Below are 22,413 nucleotides of genomic sequence, written 5' to 3' on the forward strand. Positions count from 1 at the left end.
TAAGGTACTATTCGGTTTAGCCCCTAAATATATAACTGACCTTTTCTCTTTCTCAACCAATAGACATAAAAGAAGCTCACACTTGAATTTTGTTTCTCCACCGGTTAGAGGATGTGAATTTAAAAGACATCAACATCTTTTCTCCCATCAGGCAGTATTATGGGGTAAAGATCTGGAACAACTACTTATGCTTGCTAATACTTATGGGGAATTTAGGAGACACCTAAAAACATTTCTGTTCCTGAAGTACTTAGGTAGTACTGATTTGTACAATCTTTCCCACAATAACTGATCTCTAGAGCTGCTAGTCATTAGTTTTTAACTTTGTTAGTTCTATTCAATTTGTAGCATTTTTAATCATTGTAAACTGCATAGAACTTCAAGGTATAGAAACTGTTATTATTATTAATTGTGTCTTTTTCAGGTTCTTTAATTTCTAGATTTTCTCCTATTACACAAGGAAATTGTTAATAATTCTTTGTTTTAAAAAAGCAAGAGTCCTGGCCTTGGATGCTAGCTATAATTCAAAATGTCTTTGTACATGTTTGTTGTGGGGAGTGAAAGCAAATTATTTTTTTGACTGCTAAAGAACCTAGAGCTCCTTTTACAAAGGCGCGTTAGCGGTTTAACACGCGTAGTAATAGCATGCGCTAAACCGCCGGATGTGCTAGCCGCTACCACCTCCTCTTGAGCAGGCGCTAGTTTTTCAGTTAGCGCGTGACAAAAAGTCATGCGCGGCTTCATAAAAGGAGCCCCTAGGGTTATATCTGCCGCCCTAGAGTTGTTTACCTCATAGGCTGGCTGTTGCTGCTAGCTTCTCTGTTTTGGGGATTTTTTTTCTTCCTTTTTGATCTTTTCGTGGTATAATGGTTATTATGAGTTACCTTAGTACACTGAAGGATAATTGGCGGCGGCGGTGCTATTTGTAACTGCTCCGGGATATGTGGCTGATGGCATTATTATTTAACCGTCGCCCTCTTTGACTTTATGTGGCTTACGGCCTTATCAGTGGTTCGTCGCCCTTCCAAAAACTTTTTTGATCCCCCCTCCTGATGAAGGTGACGAAATGGAGCTCTGTTGAGTGGAGATTTCTACAGACAACATTCTGCTTTTTACTGTTCATTTAAGTATTTATTTTTTCAAATTTGGGCTAATGTGCAATCTGGTTATGATGGACGTTATTTAAACTTTTCTTGAACTGCTATAGTATTTATCAACTACTATAGAAAGTATAAATGCATGAATCTTATGAATTTCAGCATGTTTTTTCAAACAAGGGAATCGACATTCTTCCAATGAATTGTTATTATCACCTAGTCCATGAACTTTTTAAATGAATTCTCTATTTATGAACTTGCATGAGGAAGGATTAGATTTTTTTCACTGGACACTTTGATGAACTGTTTTCCATTTTTCTATTTCTCTTTTACACCTTTTATATTTCACTAGGGCGTAATATCATTACCTTTTTTGATATAGTTTTTAAACTTTGCACAGCACTTTATAGCCATTGACACTTTATTTCATTACGTTTTGGGAGATTATTCGCCTTATTCCAGGAGTGAACGGTTGAAAGGTATTTATTTATTTATGTCTGCTTTGTTCACATATTATAAAGGACAACATGATGTATGAGGTAGTTCTTATCTAGACGTTTGTCTGGTTGATGCTAGTCATCAGTGAGTTACTGCCTGGGCCCTCAAAAAACTGTGAGTGCCATCCAAAAGGCTCATACATATAAGGGGTTTATGAATTACAGGCCTGCTTAACATTATTTAAACTTTATCCTAATTTTATTTTTTTTCCTTTCAATCTTTCCTTCCTGGGAGAATTCCTACTGTGAGCCAATTCTCTCTTTGTTAGATATAAACTGACTGTGAGCCTACCAGGATAGACAGGGAAACACGCTTGAGTACCTGAACAAAGTCATGTAAACCGTTCGGGGAAAACGGTATAGAAAATTGAATGAATGAATAAAAAGATATAAACTGAGAAGGAAAAAAAATAGTGAATAAAAAAAATATAAGTATCGTTAACATTATTTACTATTCCCAGGAGTTCGCTCATTGTTGGGGGCCGGCACACATCCTCAGGCCTGGTAACTTGTAGCCCTCTCTCCCCCCCCCCCCCCCCGTCTATGCATCTCTGGAAGAAACACCGTTTTGCACGTGACCTTGAAGCACGTGAACCGCGGAAGGCGCGCTCCTTCCCCGCCCCCTGTCAACCTCCGAACGCGCGCGAGCCTCAACCCGTCACAGCGGCGCCCGCCCTGAGACAGGGCAACCAGCCTCCCGCCTCCTCCCCCCCCTCGGTGGGTGTGTTTTTTTAACCGACCTGTCACCGATTAGCCCGCCTTCCCGCCCCTCCTTCTATGCCCCCGACGCCCACCTTCGGCCCTCCCCCCTGGCCGTTTCTCAGCCAATCGGCGGAGCGGGAGCGCGGCGGGGGCTCGTGACGCTGTTAGCGGGTTGGGAAAGCGCAAAAAAAAACAAAAACAAACAGAGACGAGTCGGGCACGTCACAGGCTGGAGCTGAGCGGAGAGAAGGGGGAGGGGAAGGGGGCAGCCGACCCCCCGCAGGTAACTGCTTAGCGTACCTCGCGCCTGGGGGGGGGGTGACACCAACGGGTGCGGCCTAGCCAGAGTCCATCCCCCCCCCACCGAAGGTCAAACTGACAGGCCCCCCCCCCATGTCCACGTCTCTTTCTGAGGTAAAGCAGCGGAGGCGGAACCTGCCCCGGGGGGGAGGGGGTTGAACGTAAACAGAGCCGCGTTCATTCGCCCTGCCCGGAGCCTTTGCCGTCCTTTAACGGTTCTCTTCGGCTGCTCGGCCCCGTCCTTTGAGCCAGTTAGAATCACGGGGAGTCTTTAATCCAAAATGTTACCGTTTTCTGCTATAAATACATACTTTATGGATTGATTTGGGTTTGTTTGTTTGTTTTTTTCAGGCCAGATTGGGAGAAAAAGAACGTTTGTGTGAAAAAGTTTTTATTTGCGGCCGTTCTCACTTCACTGGAAGTATGGAAATAGAGTATGCAAGCGGGTTCCCCAGTAGTCCCGTGGGTAAGTGCGTCCTCTTTATTTATTTTTTTACACGTGCTCAGGTCTAACGTTTTTCATAAGCGTGGCTTAACGCCGTTTGGAGAAAGTCTGCTCTTTAAATCGGCGCTAAAGAGTTATGGCCATACAGTTCAAAGTATTTAAAGTCTTGATTGTTGCACAGCTTGATGACATCATAGACGTGTGAACAGAAAACGAAATGGGTTTTTGTTGTTGTTGTTGTCGAGTAAGGATTTTCGTTGTGAGATGTGCGGTGGTTATATTTTTTAAAAAAAGAGAAATTGGCCTGCAGCAAAAGTGTCGGGCTTGCTCTCGCACTTTGGGCTCCGGACAAAGCTTATTTGCTCACCTCTCGTCAATACTGTCAACCGAGGTTCAAAAAATAACAGGGCATTTCACCTTGGAAATAATTATTCAGGGCTCTACAAACCCAGAGGTAGTGTGGTTTCTGAATGATTTCCTGCTATGTGGTGGTTCCTGCTGAAATTTTTTTTTTAAAAAAAAAAGCTCTTTAAAAGAGTTATAGGGATTTATTTACTAATGGGTCCTTTTACTAAACTATGGTAAGCACCATTGTGTGCTTACTGTAGCTTAAAATGGCATCCTGTGGTAATTTCCGAATCCGCTTGTGATAAAAGTCTTAAAATTTTTTCTTGGAGTGAGTATTCCTCCGCTCATCAATTAGTGCAGTTATCTTACCACATGCTAATTGATTAGAACAGGATTAGTATGAGTTCTAACACGCCTACAAAATGTGTCAAGTCCTCATACTCTAATTCTTTAAATGGCTACCTGCTAATATCATTACATTACATTACATTAATGGCTTATATTCCGCCTGTACCTTGCAGTTCTAAGAGGATTACATCAAAAAGATAACTGGACAAGCAGAAAAAAGTCCTTCCTTAGGAACACACAATCTCTATTGGAGAATCACATGAAATGAATTACAGCTCAGCTCAACATGGCCAGTGTTTTGACACATGAACAATGTGTCTTCATCAAGAGTCTACAAATTAAAATATACAGTAGGATCTCAGTTACCCGGCACCCAAGAGGATTGGTGGATACAGGATAACTGTTTTTCTGGTTGATTGAGAGTGCTGTGTTAGAAACCTTGTCTAAGACGGACAGATCTCATTCCCCCTTTCCTCTCGCCCCGAAGCACCAGTGCGGCAGTGGTTCTGAGCCGCAAATCCCCCCTCCTTCCCTTCCTCCCTCACTCAAGCCTGAAGCACCAGGTGGTCCTGAGCCACGAACCCCATTGCTCCCTTCCTCACCAGGATAAGCAGGCAGTCAGCAGGAGGCAACGCTCAAAATAGGCTGCTTGCGGCCAGTCCCTTCTGACGCTTCAGAGGAAAGGCCCAGCCCGGGCTGACCGCGAGCAGCCTGTTTTGAGTGCTATCTCCTGCTGATTGGCTGCTGTTTCGGGTAAGGGAGGGAGGGAGCGAAAGAGTTCATGGCTCAGGACCACCGCCTGCTTTGGGGCTTTGCAGCTCAGGATTGCTGTCACACTGGTGCTGGAGGGCTGGAGGGAGGGGGGTTAGCAGTTCAGGACTGCTGTCGCTTCTGCTGCTTTGGGGCTTGAGGAAGGGAGGGGGATTTGCGGATCAGGACTGCTACCAAGCTGGTGCTTCGGGTTGGGAAGGAGGTGGGGTTCGTGGCTCAGGACTGCCGCTGCTTTACTGCTTCGGGGCTTAAGGGAGGGAGGGGGGTTTGTGGCTCAGGACTGCTGACACTGGTGCTTCGGGGAATGTTTTTTGCCAGTTGGGTTAGAGTTGCCAGTTAACTGAGTACTGGTTAACTGAGATTCTACTGTACATCAATTTCTTAAAAATGTATATGTATATTAACATATATAAATACGTAAAAATATCTTGAATATAAAACATACCATTAATATACTACTATACTCGGATAAAAAACAAATACACAAGCTCATTTGACTAATATCTATCTAAAACAGTGTGTGCCATAATAGAAACCATGAATAAACTAATTTGTAAAATTAATATCTATCTAAAACTGTGTGTCAAAATGCTGGCTATGTCGAGCTGAGCTATAATCCGTTTCATGTAATTCTCCAATAAAGACTGTTGTTCCTAAGAAGGACTACCCTTTCGACCTCACTTTTTTCTGCTTGTGCATTTATTGTGTGCTAATAGCAACATTAGTGCATAACCACCAATAGAAAAAAGTAGAAAATCAGCCACCCTATTGCAGTAAAAATGATCTTAGTGTTTAGGAAAAACCTGCATGAGGGAGCATTAAGGCCACTTTTTACCACAGCTTAGTAAAAGGACCCCTTAGTAAATTAAGGGATGTACATTTGTTCTGAAACCAAAAAGCACAACAGAACTTGGGTCAAGCACCAATCATTTCCTTTTTACTTCAAAAGGAAAGAGGAATATTTTGTTTATTGTTTCACTTTTAATGTGTACTATTAGCAAATAATGTACACTAAAAATAAAAAGAGAAAAAGTTTGAATGAAACTGCTTCTGAAATGTTTTGGCCAGTGTATCTACTCTTGTACTGTACATAGATCTCCTACTTGTATAAGAGAGAGTTTTGTATGTGGTTATTTAGTTATTGCTGAACTATCCCCCTCTTTTATGAATGCATAGCGCAGGTTTTAGTGCCGGCAGCAGCGGTAACTGCTCCGATGTTCATAGAATTCCTATGAGCGTTGGAGCAGTTACTGCCACTGCCGGTGCTAAAACCCACGTAATGTGTTTGTTAAAGATGGGGTACCATATATATTCGAATATAGGACAAATTTTTGGGCCCAAAAAATGGCCTGAAAATGGGGGGTCTCATTGTATATTTGGGTCATCACACAACCCCCCTCCCGGACTTGATGCAGGCCTCTGATAGATCAGGACAGGAAGAATCTCTCCCGTCTCGCGTCCTGGCTGATACTAATAATTTTTTTTACACCCCCCCCCCAATGTACCTTTTCTGTTATCCCTGTTGGTCCAGTGGTGTATGGGCAGGAACAAACTTTCCTCACTCCTGCCCTGTGCCGCTTGCTGAATTGGTGAAACATAGAAACATAGAAAATGACGGCAGAAAAGGGCTATAGCCCACCAAGTCTGCCATTTCAAGTATCTGCCCCCCTGAATTCACTCCCTTAGCGATCCCACGTGAGTATCCCATTTTCTCTTAAAATCTGTCACGCTGCTGGCCTCAATCACCTGCAGTGGGAGTTTGTTCCAATGATCTACCACTCTTTCGGTGAAGAAGTACTTTCTGGAGTCGCTATGAAACTTCCCTCCCCTGATTTTCAGCGGATGCCCTCTGGTGGTCGAGGGTCCCTGCGGCAGCCATTCAGCAAGCGGTGCAGGGCCAGGCGGGAGCTCAAGAGCTTGATCCTGTGTGCCTGTGCGCCACGAGCCCCTAGCCTGGAAGGAGGTGTGCAGTGCAGAAAGTTTGCTCCTGCCCATACACCATTGGACCACCAGGGATAACAGAAAAGGTACGCGGGGGGAAGGGGGTAAAAAAAAAAAATTATTAGCATCGGCCGGGATGGGAGGGATCTCTTCTGTCCTGGCCCACCACTAGACCACCAGAGGTGGAAGAGGAGGTGGGACAGGGTGCAGAGCCTAGCAGGGAGGGGAGACAGGGTACAGTGCAGAGCCTGGCAAGTAGTGAGGGGAGCTGGCTGCAGAGCCTGGTAGGCAAGGGAGGGAAGGGGGTTGGATGCAGAACCTGGTAGGGAAGGAAGCTGGGTGCGGAGCTTTGCAGGGCAGGGAGAGAAGGGGGCTGGGTGCAGAGCCTGGTAGGGGAGGGCGTGAGGGAGAGGACACTGGGTGCAGATCCCGGCAGGGCATGGCACTTGAATATTAAGCCCCTGTCATATTCGAGTCAACCATTTTTCCTCCTTTTGGGGGAAAAATGGGGGGTCTCAACTTAGATTCGGATCAACTTATGTTAGAGTATATAAGGTATATGCTGCAACTTTAACTTGCTTTTCAAAGTTATGTGTGGTTTATATTATCATAAGATACTTAGTGTTTACCTAGGTTTTAATACAGATAAGAGGTTGTCATCAAGTTGTTGTAAAATAAGACTTTTTATCTACACTTAATGGTCTACACCTCATTCTTTTTACAGATATGATTAGAATGGTGTTTTTCTATTTACAGCATTCTGTCTCCCCTCCCTGCAAACAACACATCCAACTCCTGTTTTGTCTCTTGTATAGGGTACACCACCGATTTTCTGGCAACAGATGCCCTGGCAACTTCTTTAGTCTGGTAGCAAGCAGCATCTACAACCTGCTCCTCATGCCGGCCTCAACTCTCACTCTGACATGACTTCCTGTTCTTGTGACTAGGAAGTGACATTAGAAGGACAGCTGAGGCTGGCTCGAGCAGCAGGTTGCAGATGTTGCTTGCTGCCGGCAAAGATTTAAAGAGGTATTAGGGAAACAGAGGTTAGAGCTTGTTCTAAATATGACTACCGTTGGTTTTGGAAAATGGTTAATCCAGAAAGGGTTTGGCACCAAGGGTGCCGGAAATAGGTGGTGTACCTTTAGCAGCCAGTCTCTTTGCCATTTGCAAACATGTCTCTCTTTGTGCAATCTGCACTTTATTTTCCTTTGTGATTTTGACTGTAAAGTGTTTCCTCACTAACACCTCTGTCATGAGGGATGCTGTGACATCACTGTCATCTTTTTCTCCTTCATGGAGGTAGTGCCAATCTCTTTGATTTGCCATGAACTGCATATATTCCCAGTCATGCCTGTCGGACCAACAGGCTTCAAAACTTGCATGTGAGTGAGGAAAACTTAACAGCTTATTTTAAAAATATCATTACATGTACTGTACGTGATGACTTAAAAAATCTATTTACTGTGGATAACCTCACCACATAAAAGATTGAAGGGGAGATGTTGGGGGTGTGCAGGGGGCTACTCAAAACAATCTGCTTCCTGAGGCAAGGGATAAGCTGCTCTACTCACAAAGGTACTCAAATTGAGTATAAAGGGGGTGGGGGTGCAATTGCTCAGAGTTCCAGTCAGGGAACCCCTAAAACATAACATTTGGATTTATAATCCACTACTACTATACTTTCAGTTCTTAGCAGAGTACAATGTTAAGAGACTGGATATTACCGAGAACTACTAAAACATAATGTTAAAAGTAACAAAATAATAAAAGTAACAAAAAAAAACTATTGTTTTAACATCAATTATCCATTCCTAATAAAACTTTTCTTTTTCAATGCTACTTATTAACATTTTGCCTAAATACTTTATAAGTTTCTGAAAAAGCTAGGAATGTAGAAATGTCTTTCCAAAATTTTGTAGCCTAATAGGCCAGTAACCTCTCTAATAGTTTGTTTCCTTTTATATGTACTTGGGTGTGCTGATGATGGGAAAGGCAGAAAATCCCCTACCCTTGCAGTTTGGCATTTCTCTCTCTTCTGCCCGAGTGGTCTGATATTTCTCGCCTGCTCCTCCTCTCACTTAGTGGCTCTCCAACGTTTCTTTGGGCTGCTGACAGCGTCTGCAACAAAAGCAAAGTGCCTCCAGCTGACCCTGAAAGTATTTCCTCTACAGCATCCCTCCTATGGAAACTAACCCAACTGGCAAAAAGAATTCCCTGAAGCACCAGCGGCAGCGGTGCTAACATGAACCCCCTCTCCCTCCCTCAAGCCCTCAAGCAGTAAAGCGGCGGCAGTCCTGAGCTGCGAACCCCACCTCCCTTCTGATCTGAAGCACCAGCTTGGCAGCAGTCCTGATCTGCAAATCCCCCCTGCCTCCCTCAAGCCCCAAAGCAGTAGAAGTGGCAGCAGTCCTGAGCTGCTAACCCCCCTCCCTCCAGCCCTGCATCACCAGCACGGCAGCAGTTTTGTGTTCATATAGGCTGGACACTAGAGGAAATACTTCCGGGTCCATGTGGATGCACTTTGCTTTCCTTTTAGATGTTGTTAGCAGCCTGCAGGAAAGTTGGAGGACCACTGAGGGGGAGGAGGGGATACCAGTTTGCATAGGGTAGAGGGAAGAAATGGTACATTATACAAGTGATGTCAGGATGTGAAGAAGGGAAAGGAGGGGGAGAGATGCCAGAATGTGGGGTAGGGAGGTGAGGGACAGAGAGGGCAGACAGGGGGAGGAGAAGAAAAAGATGCTGGATTGAAGAGAGAGTTGAAGAAAAAGAGCTTGGATGAGTAGGAGAGATTTTATATCCACACTGTAAGAGAAATGTAATATTGTAGGGAGGAACCAAGGGAGAGAGAGGGGAGATATACTGACCCTGGGGTTGGGTGTATAAGAGAATGGGAGAAGAGGAGAAGAAGCTGTATATAGGGAGGGACAGGGACAAGAGGGATAATGCTGGACATGGGGCAGATGCTGAACATGGTGAAGGGGACAGGGACACAGAGCAAAGATGCAAGACATAAAAGATAGGGATGTAGAGGGAATGATAGTGGATATGAAGAAAGAGAAATGTCAACTGGACTGGAGACCCTAGAAAAAGCATAAGAAGGAGAAGAGGAAAATGGAGCAAATGATGATTAGGACTTGAATGATTGAGTGGGAAAGTGTTGGTGGGCAGAGTAGGGAATTATGGATGGGAGAGATGGAGTGGAAATCTCACGGGATAGTAAGGACTTGATGTGAATGACTTGGGAGCCTGGAAAGAAGATGAGCGGCATTGAAAAGGGATGGGGTTTTGGAGAGTTTTATGATAGGAAGTAGTTGAGTGAGAGGTGGAAATGAGGTTAAAAAGATGGTGAAAGAGAGGCAGTAGGAGATAGAATAAAAGAATGGCCTGGAGGCAAGGGAAGATAGGGGAGACAGGAATGAAGTTGTGGCTAGTGAGGAGATGAGAGGCAGTGGAAGGTAGGTGAGGGCTGAAGGAAGAGGATGGGACTTGATAACCACTGATTGTAACCACACAGAAAAAGTGGTATATCATGTCCCATCCTCTTCCTTCCTTCAACCCTCACCTACTTTCCACTGCCGCTCATCTCCTTACTAATCACAGATTCATATATATATATATATATATTTTTTTTTTAAAATTAATTTTCTATACCATTCTTCTCAAGGAGCCCAGAACAGTTTACATGAATTTATTGAGTTACTCAAGCATTTGTCCTAGGACAGGTTTAAGAACCACTGATCTAGATGTCCTTTTATTAATCTTAGCAAAGAAATGGGCTTAGCAGATTTTTATGCAAGACTTTCCTGCATGCTAAGTGGTTTAGTAAGTTTAATTAAAAAAAAAAAAGTTTATATATATAGTGTGGCCGGGCTAGGTCCTTGGCTAGTGAAAGACCCGGCTCGGGCTGCAGGCAAGATTTTGGTTGCCTTTGATTTGGTTGGTGAAAAGAAAAACACGGACTATTCTGGATTCAGTTCAAAATAGTGGTTAGTCACTCTCCTTCAATTACAAGAAAAAAAAAAACCCAAAAGAATATCAGCCTTAAACCCAGTGATAATTCTATATAGTTCAGTCTTCATATGGATTAAACAATCATTGCCATTGTGCTGCATTTCAGTTTAAAGTTCATTTCTCTCGGGGCTTCAATTGACCACAATAATAAAGCAAAATAATAGTGCAGCTGTGTTTGGACCCCTACCCCCAGGTAGCTGGGTCTCCAGTTTGGGAGCGCTGTGCCTGCTTACTCCCCTTCCTCAGTGCAATAACTGGTACATTCTAGCCAGTCCAAAAACAATCAAAGGAGAAAAAAACGACACCACACTTTTCATTGGCTTTCCAAATTATCATTTTCACTGCTTTGATTTTTTGGACCTCTCCTGTTTTGCCTAGCAGTAGGGGTGGAAACAATCGGAGTTTCCAGAGACCCCTTTTTACTTCAAGGCCACTTGGAGGTTTATTCAGGGAACTGCATCTCCCTGGTTGCACACACTTATGCACACACTTACTTACATACTTTAATATGCGGGGTGGAGAAACATTTGAAAGAGCAGTGCTGAGAAGCAGTTACATTAAAGCTTCATATTTTCCTCTAACACGTTATATTCTTCATGGGTGTTATTTTGGCTCTCCCACCCATATTACTGAAGTCACATTCATAATCAGTTATTTTCATACCTACTTCATTTACATTTCCCATTTCCTCTCCCCCTTCCTGAGAGTTAGAGGAGCTGTCTTGCCAATCTTCCCTTTCCTCCTCTGTAGCATAACTTTGCCTTTCCCTTACAAATCCATCTGCAAGGTCCCAGTACTTAGCTGCTTGGGGAATTTCTGTTTGTCCTTCTCTGGGTGGCAAAGAGCTGCATTTCTTTCTCTGTGGAGGGAATGTCCAACATGGAGCTGTGTGCTGGGCTCAGATCTCTCTTCCAGCCTCAGCTGAGTTTAATTTATTTCTTTTCTGCTTCACATCTGAAGGCTTACATGCTTGCAGCTTCCCAGTTGTAGCCCCGCCCCTTTCTAGGTTTATTCTCTGTTTCACAGCTTGGTTTTGCAGGGAAACTTCTCTGCTCTTGGAAAAGGAATAATGGCAATCAGACTGTGGTTAGCTGTGGTTTGGGAGCCCTCCCTACTAAGTTTCCTGGTGGATGGCTCTCTTGTTTAAAACCCTATTCTCTGGCTGCTGAACTGGCTTAGCTTTAGGGATTGAGGGTTTTAGAGCACGGTTTTTCCTCATGACAGGTCTCTCTCTCTGTCTCTCTCTCTCTATATATATATATATATATATACAGTGGTGCCTCGCATAACGGACGCCTCGCACAGCGAACGCTGCGCACAACGAACTTCTTGTCTTGATTCGTACAACGGACTTCGTTTCACACAACGAAGTCGCCCGAGCTGCATCGTTCAGTGGCGCTACATATTTTAAACCTCCCCCCACCGCCACCGCATATTTTTAAACCTCCCCCCCCCCCGCCGCCTGGGGACAGGACAGGACATTCCCCTCCCTCCCACCCTTTACACGCACATGGCGCGGGATTAAGCCGAAACTGTGCGCTCCTGGAAGCCTTTTCCCAGACGAACAGACAAGCCGGAAAAAAGTCTTGTCTTCAGTTCCCTCCTTCCACCCAACTCGCCCTCAGTCCTTCCCCCTCCCCAACCTGAAGAGCACAAAGGTGCATTTACCCGCCTGAGAAAGAGAGCACAAAACAAGCCCCCCCCTCCCCCGCCCAAGTCTCGAGGCCCACTCCGCAAACCCTCTCCCCCAGAGGTGGCCCGCGAGGACTTGCGCCCGGTTCTGCGCTTACCTATCCGCTGCCAGGCCTGGAAGAGTCCGCACAGCAGCAGCAGTAGCCGCCCCGCACCTCCAGCTCCGCACATCTCTCCCGTCCCCGGCCGCCTTCACCAAACAGAAAACTTTTGGTCCTCCGGTGGGAACTGGCGTCCCAGGCCACGGTAAATGCGTCTTGATGCTGGTCTCTCTCTCTCTACCTGGGCGGCCCCACCTCTCCCCCGTCCCTCCCCGCTCGATAAAGTAAAACCCTCTGTACCGTCTCTGCAGGGAACAGCCGATGTTAGTCAGGCTCAAGAGCTAAAATGAGAATTGTTTAACCCTTCCGCCTCCGGTTTAACCTTTGGTAGCAGGTTCGGGGCTCTTTAACAAGGATCGCTTCTCCTAGAGCAAAGGTTCTCAACCCGACGTAAGAGCCAGACAGGTTTGGAAGCGTGCGGCTGGGTGAGGGAGAGGGCTGGCAGACTCTGCATATAAGGTGAGGTGGAGGGAGGGAAATGTAGGGCTGCAGAACGAATTATTTTCTTTTACATGTATTCTTATGGGAAAACAGGGCTGCAGAACGAATTATTTTGTTTTAAATGTATTCTTATGGGAAAACGCGTTTCACACAACGAACGTTTCACATAACAAACTTGCTCCTGGAACGGATTAAGTTCGTTGTGTGAGGCACCACTGTATATAAGTTCTAGGCGGTTCACATCCATTAATTAAGGTCCGCAGTGACACACGGATTTACAAAATTTTAACAAAATTACAGGCAATGAAGAGGGGGGCGTGGGGAACTCTTTAACTGATGTATATGTGTGTGTGTGTTTGCCATGCTATGCTTGAATATATAATACAATGTCTGCCATGCTATACTTGTAATACTATGTTTATCATGCTGTGCTAAGCTTGTATATATGATTTTTTGCCATGCTAAGCTGCCATCCTATGTTTTGTCATGCAATGCTTGTCATGCTGTGTCACACCATGTCATGTTATATTTTACTATGCTTTGTTATGTATGTAAACATGTAACCCGTTCTGAGCTCTCCTGGGAGGACGGGATATAAAACCAAATAAATAAATAAAATTTTATACCTGGGGTAATGAAATGTTAAGTGACTTTCCCAGAGTTACAATCAGTTGCAGTGGGAATCGAACTCGCAACCTCAGGATGCTGAGGCAGCTGCTCTAACCATTAGGCCAGTCCTCCTCTTGAGAGGTTATATACAGAGAATGGAAATGGGGAAAGCAGGAAGAGGAAGAAAGATGGGGTGAGGCGATAGACTTGGGAAGGAAAGAGACAGAGGGGATAGAGGAAGATGGGAAAAGCTTATAGGTAGAAAGGAGACTGAATGAGGGTAAAATGAAATAGGCAGATATAAACATGGGTAAGACAAAAGTAGGACACCCCCCCCCCCTCAGAAAGTTCAGTGCCAGACAGAGGTAAAGAAGAAAAGGAAGAAAAGAGGAGAGAGAAGAATTGGAAAGACAAACCTGGAAAATAATTTAGGAAAAGACTGACACAAGGAAAGTGGAGAACAGACTGGGACTAGCCCAATTTGGAAAAAAAAATGTCCAGATAACAAAGGTTGGCATTGTGTCTGATGTTGCAAGAGAGTACCAGACACTGAGGCAGGCTTTCAAACCAAAATATGGACAGTGTCTGGTCTGCAGCATAGATTGGTTTTAATGTTTTATTAGTTTTAAATAAATCTCAACAACTTTATCTCTGGTTGATATGTACAGTTCCCTCCTCACTCTCTTTACTATTTCCACTGCCAACACGGCCAGTGTTTTGACTTCTTTGTCAGGGAAGTGGTCCACTAAAAAAAATCATCAAATGTGTGAAAATTCAGTCTTCAAAATATGAACAACAATTGCATATAGAAAAGTTTGTCAGGGAAGTGTTCCACTAAAAAAAATCATCAAATGTGTGAAAATTCAGTCTTCAAAATATGAACAACAATTGCATTAACTTATAGAAAAGATTTCAAAAAAGCTCAAGTTGATACCCCACAGTTCATGGCTTCAGGGAAGAGCAACAGTGAAACGCAAAAGCCGGACTGGATCAGCTATAAACTTCATTAAATCTCCATATTTAGGGCTAGATTCACAAAGCAAACCAATCGTGTACCGATCGGTTTGCAACCACTTTACTATCAAATTTCCATCCGTCCTGATTCACTTACCTCTCCTGCGATCCGTTTCGAATCCATGCATGCAAATGAGGTGAAACGCATGCAAATTGGACAGCGACCCAATTCACTACACAAAATTTCTGACTGGGCTGGCCGCTCAACCCAAGAAGCGAATGCTGGAGACCAGTCGAAAACGTCTTTTCGACTCTCCAGCTCCATAGATGCCCTGCTCTGCCCCGTATCTCCTGCCTGCTTGCCCCGATCTTCTAGCCCTGCTTTCTGCCCTGAGCTCATACTCTCTGCCGCCTTCCCTGCAGTGCGAGCCCGCGGGTTTAAAGCTGTGCTGCATGCAGTAGTGCAGCCCCGCTTTAAACCCGTGGGCTCGCACTGTACGGAAGGCGGCAGAGAGCAGGAGAGTCTGGGCGGCAAGATTGCCTGGAAGGTGGGAGCAGGAGAGCCAGCCCGCGCGAAGGAAAAGTTGTTGGTTTTTTTTTTTTTTAAGTTGCAACTGCCCACCCCAACAACCCCCTCTGGTATGTGAAAGTTGGGAGCAGGAGGGGTGCTCAGTCCCTCCTGCTCCTTAGGCCTCCCTCCTGCCGGCATGGCCTTCCCCACACTGGGCTACCATACCCGACCGGTCCACCCTTGGTCGGGCCGGGCTGGCCAGACCCACCTCCCCTCCCTCCCCGTACCTTCAAAAATGTTGGGAGCAGGAGGGGTACCTGGTCCCTCCTGCTCCATAGACCGACTAACCCAGCCAGGCTGGGACCTGGCACGGCCCACCCCCGACACCAAAGTTGGGAGCAGGAGGGGTGCTCGGTCCCTCCTGCTCCTAGGCCTCCCACCCCCCAGCCAACCCCTGGTCGGCCTAAGTGGTCGGGCCCGGCCCTCCCACCCCAGTACCTTTACATTTGTTGGGAGCAGGAGGGGTGCCCAATCCCTCCTGCTCCTTCGAGGCAATCAGGGACTTCCTTAGACTCCTCCCTAGGGAAGTCCCTGATTGGCTGAGGTGCCCTGGCCCCTCCAAAGGGTGTGCGCATGAGCGGGGATCGCTCTGGCCATGGGTATGGGGGGCGTGTAGGGGGTGTGCTAACGATCGTCTCCATTTGCATGCAGGCCTTTACTGAATCAGTCGGCTGGCATGCAATAGGAAATGGATCTTGCACGGTTTGGAGGTTTAGTGAATCCTGCCCTTTGTTCTTTATAGTTTAACCTATATTCAGTGTTTCCTCCCTCCCACCCTAGTTGAATGCTGTCAATTTTCCTTTTCAGTTTTTTCCAACAATCCAATCAGTTGGAGAACAATCCAACCAGTGCTGGACTAGCAGGGCTGTTAACACCCCATTCACAATTCTTGATTTGTGCTCAGTGAGACACAATTTAATTGGTCTAGAATTACATTCCACATAAAATAAACCATAGGGTAGATAAATAAATACTTACTAGAATTACAAGTAGTGTAGAACGAGATATAAAAGTTGGCCGTGAAGAAGAATATGTCCAATGTGATCCTATTAGGGCCAGTTCACACCATTGACAGTTGTTACATGTAAAGTGGCTCAAACTGGTTGTCATATGATCTTCATAATTAATTCTTCTTTAGGTAAGATAGGGCTAGATTCACTAAAGTCCACAAATCTATCCTATTCATGTCCCATCTGTTCCAAGTCATTCTGGCCGATTGATTCAGTAAAGCTTGTCCATGCAAATGATCAAATCGTAAACACGCCCCCACGTCTCGCTGTAACATCGATCAACATGTGTGCGCTAGCTCTTTAGGACTTCACTGCGTAGAAATGGGACGGGGTTTAATCGCGGACGTCATTGGCGGGCTCAGAATGCGCCTACAGCAAAGCATTGTTGTTGTAAAAAAAATGCAATATAGGAACTGTAGTTATTGCCAACCTCTCTTTTTTCTTAAGTGCTGTTGCAAGCTGTATAAGCTGTGACCATAGCTTTTTGAAAAAATTGTTGGAGAGGTTTAAGGAGAAATAACATTGGAGGTTTGTGAGCAAGCTGTGGAATTCTTCGAGTTCGTCCTTTTTTTACGGATCGATCTCAAAGTTTATTGCGCGCTTCCAAACAGCTTAACATTTCTCTCAGGAAAAGAACTGTTAAGTTGCTATAAGGCATAACAGTTAACAGCAGTTGAATACGCTGGGATCACGCGCTGTTATATACACCCTACGAATCCCAGGAGGCTGTGCGGCTTTTTCTGCCGTGATGCACGAAGCAACCAAAGGCGTCCCTGTGACGTCGGATGCATGCGACAAACTAGCTGGAAGGAAAGGGGGGAGGGATAGCTGGCCCTTAAAAGTTATTTTTGATTTTTTAAAAAAATCTGGCATTGATTATATGAAATGTACAATGCGTAAGGAGAGCACGGGGTTAATCCACGATTTTCTCACCATGCACATTACAAATCCAAGATTCACTCCTGCGCTCGCTATGCGCATTCCAAAAAAATAAAAAAAAATATTTCTAATGCTAATGTGCATGAAAGTTTACATATATTTAAAGTTTAGATATATTTTGGATTTTTTGCGGGGTAGATATATATTTTTAATGGAGTTCTTAACTTGCACGCGGCAGTTGCTAGGCAGGAATAGTCGGTGAGGATATAAAGCGATTGGTCCTCAGCAGTCAATACTTTTTGGAACGAAAAGGACAGTCGGTTTGGACGAAATGGTTTCATGAATCGATGCCTTTAGAAATTTACATGCCTTTTTACTCATTTGCATGTGCAGATCGGATAGGGTGCGGATGGAGTCTGGAGGAAGGTTAGTGAATCGAGCTGTAGTAGGAAAGTGAGCGCAAACCGATTGGTACATGATCGGTTTGCTTAGTGAATCTAGCCCATAGTCTCCAATAATTTTGCAGTGGTGAAAAGCACAAATAGGATGATTCTCAAAATAGGCATGGAACTGTAGCATCCACCAATGTCAGTGAATAAATCATATTATTTTTGAAGTCATTGTAGTGAAAGGTAATACTGCTTACTACTTGCTTATCTGAATCCATAGTAGTTTTATATTGTAATAATAGGTCCCTTTGAGCATAGTATACTCTTTTATTTGATTTACATATGACTGATTCAAGATAACACCTTACTCTAAATCTTTTCCATAATCGATAAACATGTTGTTTAAAATTTATTTTAAAACTTAGGCCCAGATTCACTAAGGCCACGGATTGGATCCGATCCATGGCCGGGGGCTGATTCATGAACCGCCTGCATGCAAATGAGGGTGATTGAAATCACGCCCCCAACTGACCTCCCGGTTTGCTCTACAGCGATCCCGACACAAGCGCAGACCATCTGTGTGCGCTGGCCCTCCGTGCCCGGCAGAGCAAGAAACTTTACTTTTTTTTTTTTTCGCAAGCCTGTGTTTTTTTTTTTTTATAATTCTTTATTCATTTTCATATTTTACATGAAGTGTACAAAATATTGAGTTACAACTAATGAATACACAATATCACTTTTATATTTATTACATAATATTCTGAACAAATTTTTTTATCCCGTCTCCCACCCCCCACCCTTCAAGTACTTTCCAATCACCTTATACATATTGTATACCATATTATAACACGGGTTTGCACTGTGGGGAAGGGCAGGAGAGTCAGAGCAGAGAAGCTGGGCAGAAGGAAAGGACCTGAGCGACTGGTCCTCAGCAGTCACTTATTTTTGGATCGGTCAGCCCAGTTGGTGTCCCTCATTTTTTTTTTTTTAGTGAATTGCTGCCTGCCTACATTTGAATGCCGTTCCCCCCTCATTTGCATGCGTGGATCGGAGGATGATCGGGACAGAAGTTAGTGAATCAGGTTGGAGGGAAATAGGGTCGCAAAGGGGTTGCTAAGGGGTCGGAACTTGATCGGTGGGCTTAGTGAATCTAGCCCTTTTACCCTGCTTAAACCTAAGCCGTTCACATAACACATACACAGAGCAAATACTCCACGCATGGAGAAATTGACTGATAGGCAAACTTGATTTTAAACGATACGGATGGAAACTCTCAAAATGTAAGTGATCCGCGAAGTAGGCTTTTGGTACTCAGAAGTATTGACAGTATTTCCATATCATTTGTTAACAACATCCAAGAATTCAATTGTAGCATAATTGTAGTGCACAGTGAATTGCAAATTGGGGTCCAAAGCATTAAGCCAACTTGTAAACTCCTGTAGTCAATCTTCAGAATCATTCCAAAAAAACAAAATGTCATCCAAAAAGCGTTTTCAAAAGGGGATAGTCAGAAACCAATCAGATGAATAAATGTGCTTTGTTTCAAACACAGCCATGTACAATGTAGCTGCTACAAAGGGGGCCAAAGAGGCTCCCATTGCCACCCCTTGTCTTTGTTCAAAAAACTCCCCCCTGAAACCAAAAATAGTTCTTTTGTATAACCAATTTGGATAACTCCATCAAAAATGTTGTAGATATTTGTTGGGGTTCAGTTCTTGTTGAAAAGGTTGATGCAGTGACATCCAGTGCCTTCTATTGTGCTATTCTAAGGTATACCATGACAAAAATTGTAGATTCAGTAATATGGATATTTTCTAAACATTTCAACAAATGAGTGTTATACCGCAAAAAAGAGGTGACTTTTAATATTGCAGGCTTTAAAAAATAGTCAACAAATTGAGCTAGAAGTTTCAAAATGGAAGGTCTCGGAAACAATCGATGTTCCGGTGTTATTTCCAGGTTCTTATGAATCTTTGTCAAAGGGTAGCAGTGGGAACCTTTATGGGGACGGAGACTGTTTTCCTCCCTAATTGAGGACTGCTTTCCTACATCCCACTAGAGTCTGGATTCATCTGCTGCTGGCGCTAAGGAAGGAAAAATTATGTCTCACCTAATAATTTTCTTTCCTTTAGGTGCAGTAGATGAATTCAGGATCCCACCTTGATTGTGTTTTGTGGTAGTCTTTTCTGAGGTTATAGAATTTTTTCTGTTGGTGTCAGTATTCTGTAAATATTTTTATTCATGTTGGAGGTTAAACAAAAAGAAGCCTTTTAAGTGGTTAAGAAGCAGTGACTGAAGGAATGAAGTGATTAATGGAAATGTTATTTATATATTTTGTTCTATTCTGGTTTTTGGTGTTTTTATGTTGTGACTTTTTGTTTTGTAATCCAAAGGTATAAGTGGAAAATAAGTTTTGAAAATATATATAAACGTCATTAAAAAACACCAAAAAACAGTAAAGAGCAATACTAAAGGACCACCTACTGGTAGATGGGCACAACCCACTAGTCTCTGGATTAATCTTCTGTGCTTAAAGAAACCTGATTTTACTAAAATCTCTATTAGCCCTAATCTTCCTTAGCTCACTGATGAATTGATCGAAGACTTAAGCACAGATCAAAGCTATGGTATAGAACCGAGTCTACACGTTTTTATCTTGCTGATCTAATGAAGAATTCTAGAATGTTTATCATGAAGAGATCACTGGATTTTTGAACTATGGGAATGTTTCTTCAGTGAACGATGGAAAAATTATGCCTCACCTGATCATTTTCTATTTATTTCCAGTTTAGTAGCAATGAGACATGTGCATTTGTTGTTGCTTAATATTTTGTCATGTAAAGCAGTCATCAAGTGCCTGAATGGTAATTTGCTGTGTGCGGGTTACAGATAATCCACACAAGCTTCTTATTTAGCCTCTTCTTAACATAATGCATTACTCCTCTCTCTCAACCAGTATGTTTACATTACAGGAATCGCCTCCAATAGCTTGAAGAGTTTTTGTCTGCTCTTCTTTCTCTCAGCCATGCAACCAAATTATCATAGTAACAGTAAATGACTGCAGAGAAAGACCTGACTGGCCCATCTAGTCTGCCCTGTAATCACAGTTTCATTATTAAATTAAAATGTCTTTTTTTCTTCGTTATTTCTGGGCCATAGACCTTATGGGGCAAATTCTATAAACCAGTGTTCTTCAACCTTTTTACACCTATGGACCGGCAGAAATAAAATAATTATTTTGTGGACCGGCATCGGTCCGCAGACCAGCGGTTGAAGAACACTGGGCTAAGTCGTGGGCCAGACCCTGCCCATCTCTACCCAATCTCCACCCCAGACCCTGCCCCCATAGTCCTAATTGTAACACTGTTTTTTCCATTCATTTTTCATATATACACACAATATAATCTTATTAACAACGCATCAATTGCACTGCAGAACGGCAGTTGAAGAACACAGTTTTGGGCCTGATGCACATGCCAACCTGATGGACCGGCAGGAAATTTCTGTGGACCGGCACCGGTCCATGGACCGGTGGTTGAAGAACACTGCTATAAACAGCGTTCTGATTGTAGGCAGCGGTAGGCATCCTACTGCTGTTTAATCAATTGGGGGACACATTTTCTAAAAAAAAACACCTCAAAACCCGAATCAGGCCGGCTACACTATAGGTGCCTGTAGCGGATGCAAATGCTTCCAGAAGATAAAGTCTAAGCCCTCTTCTCATTATGCTTCTTCCAGTTCAAAATATAAAGAAACCAAGAGTTAGACAGGCCAGCCTCTCTGTTGCCAGAAGTCTCAGTTTCAATCTAGGTAGCCATCCTTTTGTTTCTCAGCCTACATGGTCAACAAACTCTTTCCATGTCAACTAATGATGGGTCCAGGTCTATCCCATTGAGAATTCAAGTGGAAGGTTGCTTTTTCAAGGAACGAACCCACATCACCTCAAACCAGCAGGGGCTGGGTATCATCAACAAAGGATACAAATTAAAATTCTGCCATCCTGCTGCAAACCAAACAGACAGCAGTAAAGCATTTGCAAACTAGGAAAATACCTATGGTACAAGGTTTATGGGAATCCTGTCAGAAGTGCTCCAGGCCTCAGGAGGTTAGGATTCTATTTTTTACATTCAATGTCTAGAAGCCAGAAGGATAGCATTTTATTTAACAAATTTCTCAACCCCGCCTATTACTAGGTGGCTTACAAATAACAACATTCATAAAATAACTAAAAAAAATTTTGATCTCCAAATCTCCCCCTCTCCCTGAGTGAATTATCCTGGCTGTTTGCAGAATAACTAACACTGAGTAGGCCCCAACAGGGGGACTATGGGGGCAGATCACTAGAAGACAGCCTTAGTTGCGGAAAGGGATGATTTTGTGTTGTACAGAAACTTCATTTCTACATGGTGGGAGATAGAAGAGAAGCTGCCCCCTAAATATGGAAAAGCGACTCAGATGTGGTTTACAAACACGGATTCTGCTGCTGATCCTGTAAGGTTTTTGCAGTGCTGACAAAGCAAACAAACAAACCCCTCCTCCAAACACATAACATTGGTTGCAATATATCAGGTTCCTGGTATTTTACTGGTCTTCCTCCTTAGTCTCCCATAGGCAGGAGTTTCCTGCTCTTGTATGTAGAGCTAGGGATCAACACATGATGATGGTGGCTCCTGACTACTGCAGGCAGTTTCTCTGTGGATGTTACAAGCTAGCAAATCAACAGCTAGTTTCAGTGGTATGACCTCAGAACTAAAAAGAAAGAAATAAGGAATGAAAAAACAAAACCCTGGTCTGCAGTTAATAAAAAAAAAAAAAAAAGATATAAGGAAGGAAATGTATATAGCATATGCTGTTCCTGGATTATAATCCCATATCATCTTGGAATTCTAGAGGTGGAATTGCTGAAGATAATAGGAGAAAAACACTGAGACTATATTCTATATGACTGGTATATGGACATATACTGAAGTTTTATGAAATTGCCGACCAAATCATTTATTTTTGCGCCTAAACTGGTATAAGTCCTTATATAATGCCGAAATAATGGATGAAATTTTCAAAAGTATTTTAACCTGTGGACTTTATACTTTCCCTTTGAGAACTGGTGGTGGTGGGGATATGATTGAGATTTACAAAATCCTGAGTGATGTAGAGCGAATAAAGAGTGAATCGATTTTTCACCCTTTCAAAAAGTACAAAAACCAGGGAACACTCAATGAAATTATATGGGAATATTCTTAAAACACATAGAAGGAAATATTTTTTGTTTAAAGAATAGTTAAGCTCTGAAAATTGTTGCCA

At 43.6% G+C, this 22,413-nt stretch overlaps 1 protein-coding gene across 6 annotated transcripts in view; it reads left to right on the forward strand.

The window, feature by feature from the left end:
* The first annotated feature begins 2,385 nt into the window (after positions 1 to 2,385).
* PDCD4 (programmed cell death 4) overlaps positions 2,386 to 22,413 on the forward strand; it is a 134,817-nt gene continuing 114,789 nt past the window's right edge. For 3 of the 6 annotated variants that reach the window (XM_033941741.1, XM_033941742.1, XM_033941745.1), the window contains exons 1-2: positions 2,591 to 2,710; positions 2,948 to 3,062. In XM_033941741.1, the coding sequence (XP_033797632.1) occupies positions 2,690 to 2,710; positions 2,948 to 3,062 (136 nt within the window). In that variant the 5' untranslated portion in view covers positions 2,591 to 2,689. The other 3 variants (XM_033941747.1, XM_033941743.1, XM_033941746.1) reach the window with 3 other exon arrangements.

The sequence above is a fragment of the Geotrypetes seraphini genome, chromosome 4, assembly GCF_902459505.1.
Source record: "Geotrypetes seraphini chromosome 4, aGeoSer1.1, whole genome shotgun sequence".
In the NCBI taxonomy this organism is placed as follows: domain Eukaryota; kingdom Metazoa; phylum Chordata; class Amphibia; order Gymnophiona; family Dermophiidae; genus Geotrypetes; species Geotrypetes seraphini.